This window comes from Platalea leucorodia, assembly GCF_965183815.1.
Source record: "Platalea leucorodia genome assembly, chromosome: 5".
NCBI classification, from domain to species: domain Eukaryota; kingdom Metazoa; phylum Chordata; class Aves; order Pelecaniformes; family Threskiornithidae; genus Platalea; species Platalea leucorodia.
The window spans coordinates 62,305,703-62,321,855 of NC_138827.1; the positions used below are offsets into that span (position 1 = coordinate 62,305,703).

General features: G+C 41.2%; 1 protein-coding gene across 1 annotated transcript in view; it reads left to right on the forward strand.

Moving 5' to 3' along the window:
* The window catches only part of ABCA12 (ATP binding cassette subfamily A member 12), a gene marked incomplete at both ends in the record, with an annotated part of 90,595 nt that overhangs the window by 34,784 nt on the left and 39,658 nt on the right, over positions 1-16,153 (forward strand). Inside the window, 14 exons of the mRNA XM_082312432.1 lie at positions 335-450; positions 1,153-1,259; positions 2,655-2,908; positions 3,027-3,139; positions 3,595-3,719; positions 4,530-4,703; positions 5,627-5,791; positions 6,758-6,959; positions 7,544-7,683; positions 8,260-8,379; positions 9,554-9,644; positions 11,009-11,188; positions 12,652-12,967; positions 15,540-15,654. Coding sequence (XP_082168558.1) covers positions 335-450; positions 1,153-1,259; positions 2,655-2,908; positions 3,027-3,139; positions 3,595-3,719; positions 4,530-4,703; positions 5,627-5,791; positions 6,758-6,959; positions 7,544-7,683; positions 8,260-8,379; positions 9,554-9,644; positions 11,009-11,188; positions 12,652-12,967; positions 15,540-15,654 — 2,218 coding nt within the window. The remainder of the gene's footprint in view (positions 1-334; positions 451-1,152; positions 1,260-2,654; positions 2,909-3,026; positions 3,140-3,594; positions 3,720-4,529; positions 4,704-5,626; positions 5,792-6,757; positions 6,960-7,543; positions 7,684-8,259; positions 8,380-9,553; positions 9,645-11,008; positions 11,189-12,651; positions 12,968-15,539; positions 15,655-16,153) is intronic.

The window sequence follows — 16,153 nt, forward strand, 5'->3', positions numbered from 1 at the left end:
CTCTTCTTTGTGGTATGACTTATTTTTGACTCTCAGACTCCCCTAGGCATGCCTTGCCATCTATATCTTGCATCCACAGCGAACCTTTCAAGTGTGTTTTCTTATACATGTGGTTTGAGAGTGAATGACAACTTTGGGAGATAACAGCAAAAAGAATTGATGAAATAAAATTGGGAGGGTACCCACTTAGGAGATGTCATGGGAGACACACAGCTTCATCTGGAATTCTTATTTACACTGCCAAGGAACAGCATCTACACAGCTGACAGGTTGCTCACTAATATACCTTGTTTCTGAAAGAGAAGCTGATTTAAAATCCTATCTTATTTTTCAGATTTCTGTTTTTAGAATTTGAAAACACCATCTTACAGGTGACAGTGAATAACACCTATAACCCTTACCTGATGTGTTTAATAAATGCCACTGAAGTTGAAGGCAGCAAATTGACAGGTAATCATGATTTCATTAATGTGGTGGGACCTCAGCTGGAACATGTTGTGCCTGTCTTTTCAAAGTGTTTTGTCTAATGACGGGAAGGAATGGTGCTACATGTTTTCATCCGCTGGCAATTAACTGGAGCTGTGAAATCTCAGGAAGCCAGACTCCTTTTTTGTTTGAGTTATGTCACATTGCAGATATAAGTTTTCCATCCAGCTCTATCCAAAAGGCATGTCTACTTTTTGCTACGTGATGACAGGTTGCTGACACTCAGATAAAGAAATCTAACAAATAGAAACCTATATTCCCTTCACAGCTTTATGTACCTGTAAGATGACAGCAGTTATTTTTGAGAGTTAACATGGTATTTCACATAGATATTCATCATATGAGTTTATTGTAAAACCTGAGAGGTTTGTCTGTTCAGAGAATAGAGATACCGTGTGTGCTCTGAAGGGCGCTGTCAGAAGTCCTGTTACCAGTATGGGGTGGATTTCTTTAGAACCAGAGCACCTACTCGAACTGGATCCGTTATAATCCAGATTACAACCTAGATCTTGGTCTTGATTTCAGAGGTCCTGAGCCATGTGGGTTTGGTGGAAAATAGCAGTGCTCAGTAGGCCTCAGAATAAAAGTGCCGATATTCCCATCTGTGAAGTTTCTGCAAGTCTGGTGTTTTTGTCTCGAGTAACTTTTGTTTTCTTCCTTGCACAGAAAACATCACACTGCTTTTGAAGCAAACTCATCTGAAAAAGAACTCTTTTATACAAAATAATACCTCTGAGAAACAGTCATCCATACCAGAGCTCCTGAAGCTAAAAGTGAGTCTGCTTAAAATGCTGACTTGAAGGACATCCCACAGTGATACATGAATGTGCAATGGAGATTTTGAAAAACAGCATATGGAAAAAAAGTTTCTTAAAAGAACAGCTGATTAAAAACTAGGACTGAAACTCTGTTTTCTGCCTGCTGCCTATATTTAAAGGTCACCATTAAACCGGGCTGAGCAACTTGTTCTTATATGAGTCCCTACCAAGTGCAGCATATTCTTCATAAATCAGTGCACCAGTAGTTTTTAAGTTCAGTACATTGAGACTTAGGAAAGCACCTTGCAGAGCTGAGATCATTCCGGGATGCCTTAGCTTCATTTGAGAAGTACGTAGGGAGGAGTTTTCGAAGGCACAAATAGCAGTTAGATACCTCTGCCCTGCTGAAAATCCATGGAATTGTGCATAGCCAACTGGCAGTTATAAGCACTACTAACTTAGTCACCACTATGCCTAATGAGCTATACCAACACCAGTGTGGCTGGAGTCCAAGTCCCCGCATGCTCCCTTAGCCCTAGATGTCTCACAACACCATAATGGTTTCTGAGATTAAGCACCTAAGCAATATTGATTCATGGATTTCCCTCACCAGCTTTGGATTTGGCAATGCCTCATTTGGATAAAATGCTTCTTACACCATACATACATGACTGCACTAATAGCATGCATGCCTTTTATTCTAATTCTCTGTATGAGAAATAGAATTAAAAAGTCTTTTTAAAATAAGATAACAGTATGCAATGCTGTTGCTGCTTAGTATATCTGTAGCAATAATACGATGAGCCTCAGTGTGACGGGTACTTATAGGCACAAACCAGAAGATAGTTCTTGCCATAAGATAATGTAAATAACCTTCTTGCCATAAGGTAATGTAAATAATGATGTCAGACAAGAGGGAAGCCCATAATAGCAGAGTAGGCAAAGCACTATAATTTTACACAGGTTGACAGATGCGGAAGTCCTGACTTGTAGCCAACTCCATTTCATATGCTGTAGTAGAGATGACCAGGTGGTGTCCGAAAGGCTAAACCTGTTGCACAGGGTAGATTTATTTGGTCTCTGCCAAGATTAATTGGTCAACAGGTAGATCCAAATGGAGTATTGCTATGTGTGTGTGTTGGGCAGGGGAAATGATATGTTAAGGCTTGCAAAGTTTATTAGATCCTGTGCAATGCTGTGTAGCCAGGTCTGCTACAAACTCATGTGGGAATGATTGTTATGAACTGTTCTATTGGAGACCTTTTGAATGAACTAAAAATATATATTAATATTTTAATCCTAAAGAGAAATGGAAAGGGACAGCTAGACTCTTTAAAACTTGCCTTTTATAATTCTGTCATCTAACTGGTGTTTGTGCATTTGTCTTCCTTTTCAAAATTTCCTTTGAAGATATCTCGCCTCCGGGATCTGACAGCACTTCTTTGTGACTATGAGAGCTTTAAGACAATACAGCTTATTTGCCATCTCCCTAATGTTAGCTTTGGAGAACTGTGTGAACAAAGTCAAACTCATGAGCAGCTCCTCCGCGCTATTGAACTGAGCAATCAAGTTGTGACCAATATACTGAATCACAGAAGAATCTCACAAGAGCTTCAAAATATACTGATTGGGGATGCCACAAACATCCAGACACAAATGAAGTGGTGAGGCTCTCCCTCTGAGTTAGACTGCCTTAGTATTCTATTTATGAAATGATGAATTGGCTTCTTGCCTTCTTTTCATATTCCCAATTTTGTTGGTTGTTTTGTATTTCCAATATAGGTTTCAAGAAAATGTACCAGAAATTGCTTTCTTTCAAGAGATTCCTCAGTATATGACTACTTTGAATTCTGTGTTGAACATCACTGAGAATTTAACAGGTTCTAGCAAGCAAGGTAGTTTTCTGTGTTTACTTTACAATATTGTAAATGTCATCACTGGTATTGTAACTTCTGCTGGATATCCCAAGACTTGTTTACCTGCCAGGAAGAAGTGGGATTAATGAAATAACCATACACCACGTCCTTGGGATCCTTTATTTAGGGTAATTCTAGACCCTGTTCTAGACCACCCTTTTGTTCTCTGTACTGCCCAAGAAGTCCTATGTGCTGAAAGTCCCAAGTCTTTGTATTTGAGCAACTTTTGCTGTCACTAGGCCTGTCAACTTCAACCCACAAATCAGACTGCAAAACCTAGGAAATATGACTGTATTTGCAAGTTGTGTTTTTTTTTATCAGCAGTGATGTACCACACTTGCATACTTTTATTTAAAGTCCTCTCTGTGTGCTTGAGATTGCTGTACGTCTGGGGAAAGCCGTTACATCAATTGTTCTTTGATTGTTCTTTACAGAAAAATTAAGAGATATATTTAAAAATGTGGACCAGCTCAAAGAGGATCTCAAAAACACAACAGGAATGTCCACAGCCAGTATTGATGCTCTTCTGGAAACATCTCTCCCGGAAAACAGCAGCCAGGTAAGTTTGCTGTCGTCCTGGTGGGAGATCTTGTTGCTTTCTATCTCTCAGACCATTAAAATCAGAATTTGTTAGTGAATGCAGCTAAGCAGATCACTACATGTGTAACAGCAGAGAGAGAGGTAGACGATCCTACAGGGATAGACAGCATAACATGTTATGGATCAAAATAGCCATCAGAAATGCAGTAAGAGCAGTCATTGACGTCAGTTCAGCCATTGGAGACCAAGAGCCATATGGTCTCTTTGGCTGTCACCAGTAGCTGGTAAGCAGCCATGCACTGCCCGGTGACTGAGTGCTCTGATCCGTAGCAAGGGCACAGTTCACTGTAACAGACTAATGAGGACTGAGTGGGGTCCTTGGTGGGGTCCTCAGTGCTGAGGAGTTGTTGCAGCCCAGGTGGAAAACACACATCTAACCACGATTCATGAGAGCGGTCGGGGTCCAAAAATAGCCTCCCATAATGAGAGAGGAGCTTGCCTTCGTCAGCCTCCTCTGCAAACAGAGCTCCAGATGCTTTTCCCCTTCCCAACCATCTTGTCTGGACTGAGCCCCATTTCCAAACTTCACATGCATCAGTCAATGGGAAATTGAAGCCACCAAAGCTTTTACTACTGTGCAAGCTGGGCAGTAAAACACAGTCCTTAGGATTTGTCCCTTGGAGTGGGAGTAATGGGTAGGCATTTTCTGGTTCTTAGGGTTGAAATATGACACTGTAGAAAGAACAACAGCAAGGCAAGATTAATTCATGCATACTGGAGCAAGCAGTCTACCCCCTAACAAATCTTTTCTTCCTTTGTGCAAACACAGCTCATTTCTCAGATCCTCCAGTTGGAGTCTTGTCGCGTCCGTCCTGCTGACCCACAGCTGCAAACAGTAGCGGAGGAGTTCTGCAATCTCTCTCTTTCAGAGAGGACTCGTGAGACGTACATCCTGGGGGTCACGCTGTTACGACACTTAGACATTTACAATTTCTTATACAAGGTTAGTGCTGGATTTGTAGAGTGCTTTCTATAGTCTTTGCTGCATGTAGTGGCTGAAAGGTCATAAAATATCATTGCAGTGGCCAGAAGCTATGCTGATTTACACAAGCCAAAGATCAGGCTTTGCTCATGCAGTAATTTTTATTGCATATCCATGCTGTGACAGTGTGGATATAAATGAGGATCCCAGCTGGTGTAAACCAGCAAACCTCATTTGAAGGCACTGGACCTACTCTAAATGCCTCCCTATCTGCTAGTATCGTTTATATGCTGTCACAACCTCTTGAACATTCCCAGCTGAGTTCAGGCTTCCCAAAAATAAGGCACTGGGCTAAATTTTTTTATTCCTTGAAAAGGGAAGCCCTGGAAAAAGTCCTGTAAAATATATTTGCCCGATCTAGTTGGCACTGCCAAGTTATTAAATGATTCAAATGTCCCATGCACACAACTACATAAACAGCATGTAAAAATACCATTCACAGAGAAGTATGTATTGAATACAATTGAAAAATGCTACAGAAGTGATCCTGGGGAAAATAGTTATTAAATGAGAATGCCAATTTATTTGGCTCAGGTCAGAAGTCACTCATAGTGTTTGACATCTATGTTGTGTGAAATGCTACCTCTTAGAGACTCGGATTATATCCCAGCCAATATCTGATACACGTTTCCCAACTGTAGGTGTTTGGAAACATGCCCTGTTCAGAATATGTAATATTCAGGGGAGTGGTTTGCAAAAGCACTTGGGGATTTAGGAATACAAATCCCATTCATTTCCCATGGGACACCCGCTCCCTAGGCCTCCTAACAGTTTTGAAAATCCCACAATCTTTGTCTTGGAATTAACTCAATATGGGTGTGTACATGCAGGCGCGCAGAGAGATTCCTGCTAATCATAACTGATTTCCTTCCTGCCTCTTGTAGATGTTTTTCCCAAAGGAACTTCAGAAACCCATGGACAAGATGTTAGGCCTTCTGACAAAAATGAAATATTTCAGACACCAGGTTGAATCTGGCGTTTATCCATTGCTACAAGCTATTCATTCACTGAAAAAGGTCCGGCAGTCTAGAAATGTGCCACTGACTAAGGTACGTGTAGTCTGCATGTGCTTTGGAGGCAAAACACCACTGGAACAGTTTCCACAGGCATTGGTTACCCTAGAAGCCAAAAGTGCATTAAATCATAGATTACTGACGCTCTTTTAAAGCAGCAGTGTCCTAAGAAGAATCTCTATCAAACTTATATGTTGCTTTGCTGGGACAGCTTTGACTTTGAGCAGTGGGACCATCATGTGCTCGTGATGGGGGGAACACTAGGAACATGTACTGTTGAAGGGACACTAGGAAGAAAAATGCAGGGGATAAACAACTGTCTTGAAGGAGAGTAGACTTCCAACAAAATATACCAGCGTAGTGGAAGGGGTCAGCTTGTGAAAGCAACTGGAGAACTGCCCGCTAAAGGGTATCCAAGAACCACATAAGGCAACAGCAAAAATTTGCTCTAGCTTTAGTATGAATTAGAACACACCCAAAGCCTCAAGACTACCCAAAACATTCAGTACCAACCCAGTCCTGCCTCAACTGCTGCAATAACTTCAGGTTGCACTAACTTCATCCAGCACCGGATCCAATCCCTCCCTGCTCCATAGTCCATGACAGCATAGATCACAGGAATAATTTCTAGTAATCACTTTACCTGAGCACTGCAGAACAACGTCCAGTCATAGACTAGATGGGGATAGGGGATGTGCACATCTGTGTGACAAATTCTGTCTTGTAACCCAGGGTATATATGTGTCACCAGGTACACATTATAGGCAATTCCTACATTGGATCTCATACCTGGAAATGAATTTCCCACCTCTGTCATAGCAGAGGTTAACCATAAAAGCATGATTTCCATGGAAAGTCCCTTTTTTTGTAGAGACGAACTTCTCATAAGAAAGCAGTGTGAAAATGTTCAGTCTTTGCTTTCTAATTCTGTTATTTCTTCTTCCTCTCAGAATGGGATGCTTTTACCATACAAGATTTATTTACATTTTGTCTTTTCTGCAGGCATTATTTAAACCAAACAACTTCAGGATAACACATGGCACATTTAAGTCCATGTCAAAAGTTCTCTGCAACCAGGAGATCACACCCCTGTTTTTTGAGTCCTTGCTTACAGATTTTGGAGACCCTGTAAGCAACAGTTCTTCTGTGGAGGATGTCTATGTCCAAAAGATGATGAGGAAATATGGGATTCCTGATGACTCCAGTAAGTCTGGCTTTTTCTTAAGGCAAAAACATTTCAGAGCCAAACTACTGTTTCCAGAGAGATCCAGTGCTGAGCTGTTCCCCCGTATGTCTCTGGAGGACTGTAAGTGCTCATGATTTATGCTAGCTGAAGATCTACACTGCCCTAATTATTGGTGGTTTATTTCCATAAACATTAAAAGGAAAACAGCCTATGTAGCAGAGCAGTGCTTGACACTGCACTGTTTCCCATTTGTTAATGATCTGGTCTTAGGGCTTGACAGGTCACTGCTTTTTCTTGATGTGTAGTTTTTCCAACTGTACGGACGTTATTAGCTCCTCTGAGTTCACAAAACTCCATTTAACCTTCAAGCAGAGAATCTTGGCTCAAACAATGAGACTCTTGTTGTCTTGAGTTCAGCAACAGGAGATCTTGGGGGTGGATTGCTTTTGTCAAGACACATTATTAAGTCAGTGAAGAGGGCCCTGAAGTCATTCACTGGACACAGCAACAAACTCGGCAGATGGGAAAAAACACACTGGTAGCTTTCTCATGTCTGGTCTATTTGTGCTCTGTACAATTTCTTTGCTTTTCTCCCCTTGCAGCACCATTTTGCTTATCCTTTTACCTGGACCTGGTCAAGACCCCAACTGGAGCTTTAATTTGGTCTTTTTTAAAACCAATGGTGCTTGGGAAGATCCTTTATACACCAGATACCATAGAAACTCGAGCAATCATGGGAAAGGTATGGCTCTGTTTACAGTACATTAGGATATGCCCACTCAAAAGGATTGTGATTTATCTAGCACAGGCTTGTTTCTTTGAGAAGCAGAAGTATGTTTTCCAACTGTTTGGAGTGTTAGTCAAATTATCTTTTCCTAGTTGCATTGCTGGTCATATGAGTCATCTTTCACCTTTAAATGAGTCTTACCTCCAAAAAATTGCTGTTGGTCTAATATTTACAATATGATTTTTTAAGGCCTTCAGTTTATGAAGTTTCACCCCCATTTTTTCAGCCAGTAATAGAGAGATGTCTCCCAGGACAAATGCTATAACCAGTACTTGTTCACAAGCAAACCAGTGGTAGAAGGAAAGCTGATATCCAAGACATACTCCAAATGTCACATATGAGGCCATATTTTTAAGTACTTGCATCCAAATTCAGTGTGTTAAGGGGCATTTTGCCAAACAGTGATAGGGTGATAAGAAAAATCCTAAGGAAACCAAATTTGGTCTTAGCTGTTTTATTGATTTATTTATTGTTTAAAAGCTGTAAGGTAATGAATAAATTAATTCTTATATGTTGTGGGCTTTTTTATAGTCTAATGCAACCCTGAAGCAGATGGCTGATCTAGCCCTGAAGTCCCAGGAGTGGTTGGAAAAGGCTCCTGTCATCATGAATTCACTGACTAAGTTAAACCAGACAGTTCCAATGATCAAGGTATGAGATCCTACCTCCCTTGTCTCTCCAATGGGAGGGAACTGGGAGGATGGATTTCTTCACTGAAATAAACTGGGGTTGTAGGGACCTCAGGGACATCTTAGGCCAGCTGGGGAGACCCTTCTCAGGCTTTTGTCCTGGACTTCACAGTTGCTGTGCCTGCCTGCCTGTTCCCATAACAAAAATACTCCTGATGCACCTTGGAAATCCTCTTTCTGAAATGATGTGTTTGTAATATGCTCCCTGACACTGGCCATGCTGAGGCCTGCTGGACAGCTAAGATGAGCAGGGAATGCGCCTCAGTTTATAAATTAACTTTCTGCTTGATGGAGTGATCCAGCCAGCCAAGACCAGGCAAGAAATGACTTTTTCAGAAAATGAAACAGTATCTATAATAAGCATGTAGCTCTGGGTACACACATAAGAGCTAGAAGATGTCTTTGTACCTCAGTGAATGTAAATAAAATTTCTTTTTCCCCTCCTGAGGAGCGTAGCCTTGCTTGGATAGAGAAAGCAGTAGGCTGTAATGTTTCACATACTTGCTTCCCGTTCTCCGCAGTAAAAATTGTCTCCTTTTCTTTTAAAACTATGAAAATGAGATCTCTGGAACCCTAAAGCATTAGAAGTTAATTTCAGTGTCTGGAATTCATTGTAATTTCCGTGGCACTGAGAGAAAATCCAGAGTGGAATATGCAAAAGTGAAATGAAATACTCTCTACTGACTGCCCTCATTGGTGGAATAATGAACTATTCAGCCAAACAAAAATCTTACTGCTGGTCTCCAAGCTAAATTTTGGTTGCCTGCCTATTGTGCTCTGGCTGTGTTCACAGGACTTAAAACAGACACAAATGAAATCTACTGCACGTTTAGAATAACAAAGATTATCTATGATTTTTCCATGGGACTCCAGTGCCTGGTGGAGGCTCAATAGGCATCCTCTCTTGAATCCAAGAAACACTAGCTTGGACTCACAGGGCTCTGTATGATGTTTTCATTGCTAACATTTCCCCCTCCTGATACACAGAGTGAAATATGGAAGGTCAGGAAAGGAGTAGGAGAGGGTTGTTCAAATGCTCAGTGAAGGCAGCTGGTCTGTTGTATTTCAGAAATACACTGAATAAGCTCAAGGGGCTTCTGGTCAAACTGATGCTTTTTCTTTTTGTTTGTTGATAGAACACCCTGCAGAATCCCTTTGTGCAGGTTTTTATCAAGCTGATGGTGGATTTGGATGCATCTGAACTGCTGAGTCAAATAAACGAACTGGGTAAGTTGTTCCATCACATGTGTTGCCCTCCTATTTGTACTTCAGGTCTGGGAGCTCCAGAGTCATCAAACTGTAGCCATGCTCTGGTACTGCTCTTCTCTGGTCAGTATTGGATGCTTTAGTGCAAGGCAATCTCAGCTGTGATTCAAAAATCTTGTGGTCTGTGGGAAAAGACTCTTAGAAAGCAAAGGGCTTGTATGAAGAGATGTTTCTCGTGAGTGTTGAAGGGATAGTAGAATGGCAATCTCTGCAGCTGAGTGTGGCCACTGGAGGACACTGTTTAGCCATAATTATCACTTCAAATGAGCTACCTGGGACTCTGCTGGGAAATGTTGTGGAGAGCTCACTTGTATCACATCAGGGCTCAACTTAAAAGTTTTCCAGAGCAGAAGAGCAAGGGATCACATAAAGGTACCCAGGCTGATGAAGCCAGAGGCACCATTATAGGAGATGTTCTGCTGGAATTTGCTGTTCTCTGGTGGTCTTGCATGGTCCTTCAAGGTGAGAGTCGCTGATCTGCACTGTGGGAATCATCAGTTAACAGCAATGGTGGATACATCCCCTGTTAGTGCACAGCATGGTGATCACAGTCCCTTCCTAGCTGGTCTTATTGTCCCTACCCACTTTTTCAATGAGTGGCCATATATGTCAACATAAATCTGGGTTATGCCAGCAAAACCCAGCATAAACCAAGAGTGGTTGTAGTCTGTTGCAGTCAGAAGGATATTTACATACTGTTCGTGATGACCCCTGTGTTATTTCATGAGTAGCATCTCCTGTCTTAACTCCCCATAAAATCATCGTGCCTGCAGCAGCTGTTCCATATTAGTTACACTGCATTATGCAGTCACCTTTTAAAACAGCCAGGGAACAGCAGCATCTTTATTAAACTGCATTATCAGGTTTAGTACACACATCAGCACAGCAGACACAACGTTTCCTTGATGTGCTTGTATAAAGCACATTCTCCCCTGAGACAGAGCAGCTCAACAGACGAGTTGATTACATCAAAAACCATAAGATGTGGAATGAATGGCGAGCATCATATGTGAGTCTAAAACCTCAGCAGGTTAGTAGCAACTTCTGATTTGGGATGGCTGTCACATCCCATTGCTGGCATCCTCCCAAAGGCAAACTCACGAGCATATTACAAATGATTAACATAAAAATTGGGTCAACAACATGCCTTCATTGCACTGCTAAGTGCAGAAATGTATTTTACACTTAATGTTTAGTATGATGGGGTTTTTCTTCCTTTCTGGTGTCATTGTTAGTGTAAAGAGCAGAATGATGTAATGGATTTTTTGCTATGTGTAGTGATGCTACTGGTTTTGTTTATCGTTTGTTTTTTTTTTTTTTTTCAGATGATATTCGGTTGGAATTACAGAACAACGCTGACATTGTCGATCAGCTGAATACGTTAGCTACCCTTGCTGTAAATGTGTCCTCCTGTGTCTCATTTAATCGCATTCAAGCAGTCAGAAATTTAGAAGAAATGGAAATGGTGGCTAAAGAGCTCTTTCTGAAGAATGAGCTTTTTGCAAGTATGTGGCAGAATCTCGAGTCCCCCTGTGAATTAAAGTTAGTGTGGTACAGGGTGGGAGTCCAGCATAAGAAGTCTGGCTTTCCACCAGCAATTGTTGTGGTCACAGCTCCCACCACACAGCAATCAATTTTGAGCCAGTGTGTGTGGGACCTGCATACTGAGACCTCCTTATGGCAGTGTTTTAGGCTCTCCTTTTTATACCTCCTCTTCTATTACACCTCCACTGTCTGTATAGGAAGCCTTTGGTCAACTGGTGTTTCCTCTTGATTAATTCTCAGTTTGAACAAAATTTTACTGCCCTTAGGAGATCATCATGACAGCTGCCTTCTTTCAGGCCCCCATGGGAAAAGATGCTTTAATTGAGAAAGATGAGAGACAGTTCAATTTATTAGAAGGTCATAAAGCTCTTGAGATGTTCCAGCCAAACACTGCAATATTATATTGGGTCTTCTCAGTCACACTTTTCACATTTGTGGGATTGGATTGCAGCTTCAGATCAGACCGCAGAGGGGGGCAGGGGGGAGCAGAGAATAGGAACTTATATTAATTTGAATGATACAAATGTGTCTTAATTTTTAAAGAATGCCCAGTATCTTCTCAATTAGGATATACTTATAAGTCCTGTGACCTGTTTGATTTTATACCTTGTAATTGAGGGGTAGATAGAAACCTTTTCTTTTCTTGGAACTTCAGACCCTGATAATATTTGTCTATTCCCATAAAAGCAGTTTTCTTCCATGTTTATCCTCCATTCCATCATATGCTTTGTACATGGAATAATCAAGAAAAATACTCTGGAGAGAAAAACTTCTGTGATATTGCCTCTACTCAAACAGACACTTTAAAGGAGAAAAAAGTCCCGTCTGTCAAACTGTATCTACAGCATGCCATTTCCTAACAGGAACTTGAAAAAATTTTATATTCTTGGACATCTCAGCTTTGCAGGAATTTGTGTGGGCACAAGAATATGTGTGTAGGTCATGAACAATTTTCAACACTGTGTTCCTGAGGTTTTTATGTTACAGCATCACTATGTGAGCTCTGTTGATAGAGTACCTTTGGGCACGTTCGTGAGACGTGCATGTGCTGAGTGACATAACTAACAGATATGTGACAGACCATGTTAACAGCAAGATTTTTCCAAATATAGCTGGTTACTTTGAGAACCTTTGGGTTTTGAATGCTCAGTGGGAAAAGATTTAAAGGCTCTGGGGGTGTATTTTGCACCTAGAATCATTGGTCACATTTGAAAGTATGAGTAGCTGCAGTGATGTATAGTTTCCACTTCCAGACCCTCGATAAACAGCCTACCCACCCGAGCATTATTTGTGCAGCAAAGAAATGAAATGATGGATTGTAATGTAGAAAAGGCTTATAAAAATGAGGAGTCCCTGCATATCTGTGTGTACTGCTCCCGTGCTATCAACTCTGAAGGAAAGTCTTTTCCCTTTCTTTTCCAAGGTATCATTTTCAAGCTGCCTTCAGGCAGCAGCAGCCCTGGACGCTCAGTTCATGGGGACTTGGCCCTCCCTCCTGTGCTCAACTACACCATCCGAATGAGCAGCAGGATCACGCAAACCACCAACAGAATAAGGGAGCGCATCTGGACAGTGGGCCCACACAACTCCACCTCGCAGAGCCAGATTTACAGCCGGGCGTTTATTTATATCCAGGACAGCATTGAAAGAGCCATTATTGAGTTACAGACTGGCAAGAATCCAGAGGAAATAGCTGTTCAAGTCCAGGCCATGCCTTACCCCTGCTACAATAAGGATATGTAAGTTTGCGTGGCTTTTGTCTTCATCCTTTGTGTAAGCTCATCTTGTCTGACTGGTGGAGTTTACCAGCTGCTCTGGTCTCCTTAATACCATGTTCACATGGCATAGAAATAATTTCATTTTGTGGGCTTGGGTTTTGTTTTTTTTTTTTCAAAGTGCTGAACAAAAGAGGGAATTTTGGACTCTAGTATAAATGGTCTATGTTTAGTTTGCCTAATTTTTTGTTTTCAGTGCTCTGTATGTACCTGAATTGTCATGGTAACTATAGGTTTTACAGCACGTAAAATTCACTGTCCCTGATTTACTACTGGTGGAACTGAGATGGGGGTTGGCAGGACTTGGGTTAAATATGAGTGTTGGCTTGTTCTGCAGGTGTTTACATGCAGACAATGCAGCAGAACTTAGAAAATGTATTTACTGGGCAAAAAAAGAGTCCCTAGGTTTATGAGCTTTGTTCCTAGAGATTGCTATCCAGCTGTGGTATTTGTTATTCATTCCAGTGATTCTAGCTAATGTTCAGTGTATAGCGAATAGTTCTCAATACAGGTGCCTCTCAGATGCTTTAAGAAGGATAAGAGGGAAGATGAAATTGTACCATTCATCTCTGCAATAATGAGGGAGGACGGAGAAGCTGAGTTGCCAGGGTTAACAGCCTGTTATACAGAGCAGTGCAGCGTGAACTGCGTGTGGACCAAAATAAGTTTTGAATAGTGAAGCAGATCAAAAAGTTTTGGATCATCTTCCTTTCCACTCATCTTGAGCCAGATCTCCAGCTAGTATAAACTGCATCTCTGCCAAATGCAAATAGAGAGAAGCAAATCTCTCACAGCTGAGGACCTGCCCCTCTGGCAAGACAATTTTGGTCTGCGTTGGAAAGCTGGCAAGATGGTACTTCCTCAGAGTTATTACCCTGACCACAGCTGGTGGCCAGACTATGTGGAAAACACACAGGGAAGGGATTTCATGTCCATCAGAAAGCACTGAAGGATATTCAGCAAATAGTGTTGGTAGGTTGGATGGTCACTCCGCCCTGACACGAGGGTCTCACTTAGACCAAAAGTACAGACTAGACTAGGAGCTCTTTCTATTGAAAAATCCATGTGTCTACTGCATGAGCTAAAAGATTATCTGGGAGCTATAGCTATAGGAGCTATAGCAGACCCATTAACATCCTGTGTCAGCCTGTCACTTAAGAGAGCTGGGGACCTATAATCTCTTCTCAAGGTAGCAGCATGCAAAGTGCCTGCAAGTATGCAGGCACTAAGCATTCAAACCAAGTGTCAACTTCTTGCAGCAAATACATGGATCATTGCTGTGAGATAGTTTCGTACAATGATTAACTGGCTGCTGGAGGCATTTACTACAGTGCTGTTTGCTCCTTTTCTTGTTCTTGGGCTGCTGGGAAAACCGCTTGCCTTCGGGTTTCCCTCTTCACCCCAGGTTCAGAGGGACATGAGTTTGCTCAATTATTAAAATACCTAAAGGCTTTGGATTTGCATCCAGTAGAAGTCATCATAAAACGACTGTTTATCGATTGTTACTGCATAGTTACCATCCTGTAGGGAAAAGGAGGGAATATATGTACCAGTACACAGAAGGTGTTGGGAAATGCTGAATTTTTAATAGCCTAGAGATCATGCACAAGGTGGTAGCCAAAAAAAAAAACAAACCCGAACAACAAAGAACTAGTAGAGCTACTGAAATGCCTTCATTGTTCTTTATAAATATGGCTTCATTTGCATGGAAACATTTCCTGAAAGCACTGCTTTATGGGAAATTTTCAGCTTTACAGGTAAAAAAATTAAACCCAAATGCAATCATATTAATTTCTTACTATTATTATACATTAAACTTTTTCCAGGAATACCACTGATTATTTTTTTTTAAGCCAGGTTTAGAAATAAGCCCTGTAGATACAATGAAGTGGATCTCCTGCTATAAAAACTTGCTTTCCATCACAAAAGGAGAAATTCACTGTTGGCCATTGTTGTCTTTTTTCTGCACACATTTGGCACAGGAAGAAGGTTTTAACTGAAGTGAGGTGCCAAGAATTGTGAAGCACACATTGTAAACCTGGATCCACAATACCTGTCCCATGGGGTGATAGGACAGACACTCTGAGGGGAAGCACCTATGTCCAAACTCTGGCACCAGGAAATATAGCCCGATAAGAACATTTGGCTATTAACAGAACTGGAAATTACATGTGGCTGCTGGGATGTTTCAAAATGGGACGCACCCTCCATCAGAGAGCCAGGAGATGCCACTGCCCATGGTGGTTCCTGCTCCTGCCAGTGGTGCTGCTGAGCAAAACTTCCAGAATGCATCTGGAAACCCCTCTGTAATTTGAAAAATGAAAAAAGACTTTGAACAATCAGGAGTTTCATGAATAGAAAGTCCTATGCAATGGCAAAATAGCCTTTTTTTGTAATTATTAATTATACTCCACGTTTTGAAATATAAGCATGTCGTTTCCTGTGCCAAAGTATTACTCTGAAAATATATTCTGTATAAAGCCTTAATCCCCAGAACATTTCGTATTCAGCTAAAGCCTGCATTTGCCTTTTACAGGTTCTTAACCAGCGTGACCTACTCTCTTCCATTTGCTCTGATGGCTGCCTGGGTGCTGTTTATAGCTGATTTTGTTAAAACACTTGTTCAAGAGAAAGATCTGAGGCTTTATGAGGTACGGTAAAACTTTCTGGGGCGTGCAAAATTATAAACAGATTTTCCTTATTAGTGGATAGTATGTCTCATGTGCAATATTAAATGGAGCAAAACAAGCATTAAGGAAAATAATATTCCAAATACCTATTGTTTGACCTGCAGTGTTTGAATTCTGACATTGTAACCAAGCTCAAAACCACAGAAATGCAGGGCATTTGCCCTTCAAGTGGTGAGAATATTGCTTTGCAGTTCTGAACACTGAAAACATGGCGACCTCACAAAATTACAAGTTTTCTGAAGATTTAAAGCTCTCTAAAAATTGACTTTGAGTCATACCTACTGGGGACAAAGACATGAAAAGTGACTTATTTCCTGTCCCTGAAGTTATTATACTTAATATTTCAGAAGGTGCTACATATTACATCAGCTCCTCTGAAATGAAGTTCTTCATTCAGGTTGCCTATTGGAAAAGAAATGACATTGAGACATAGTGAATTTATTAAATTAACTCAAGTGTT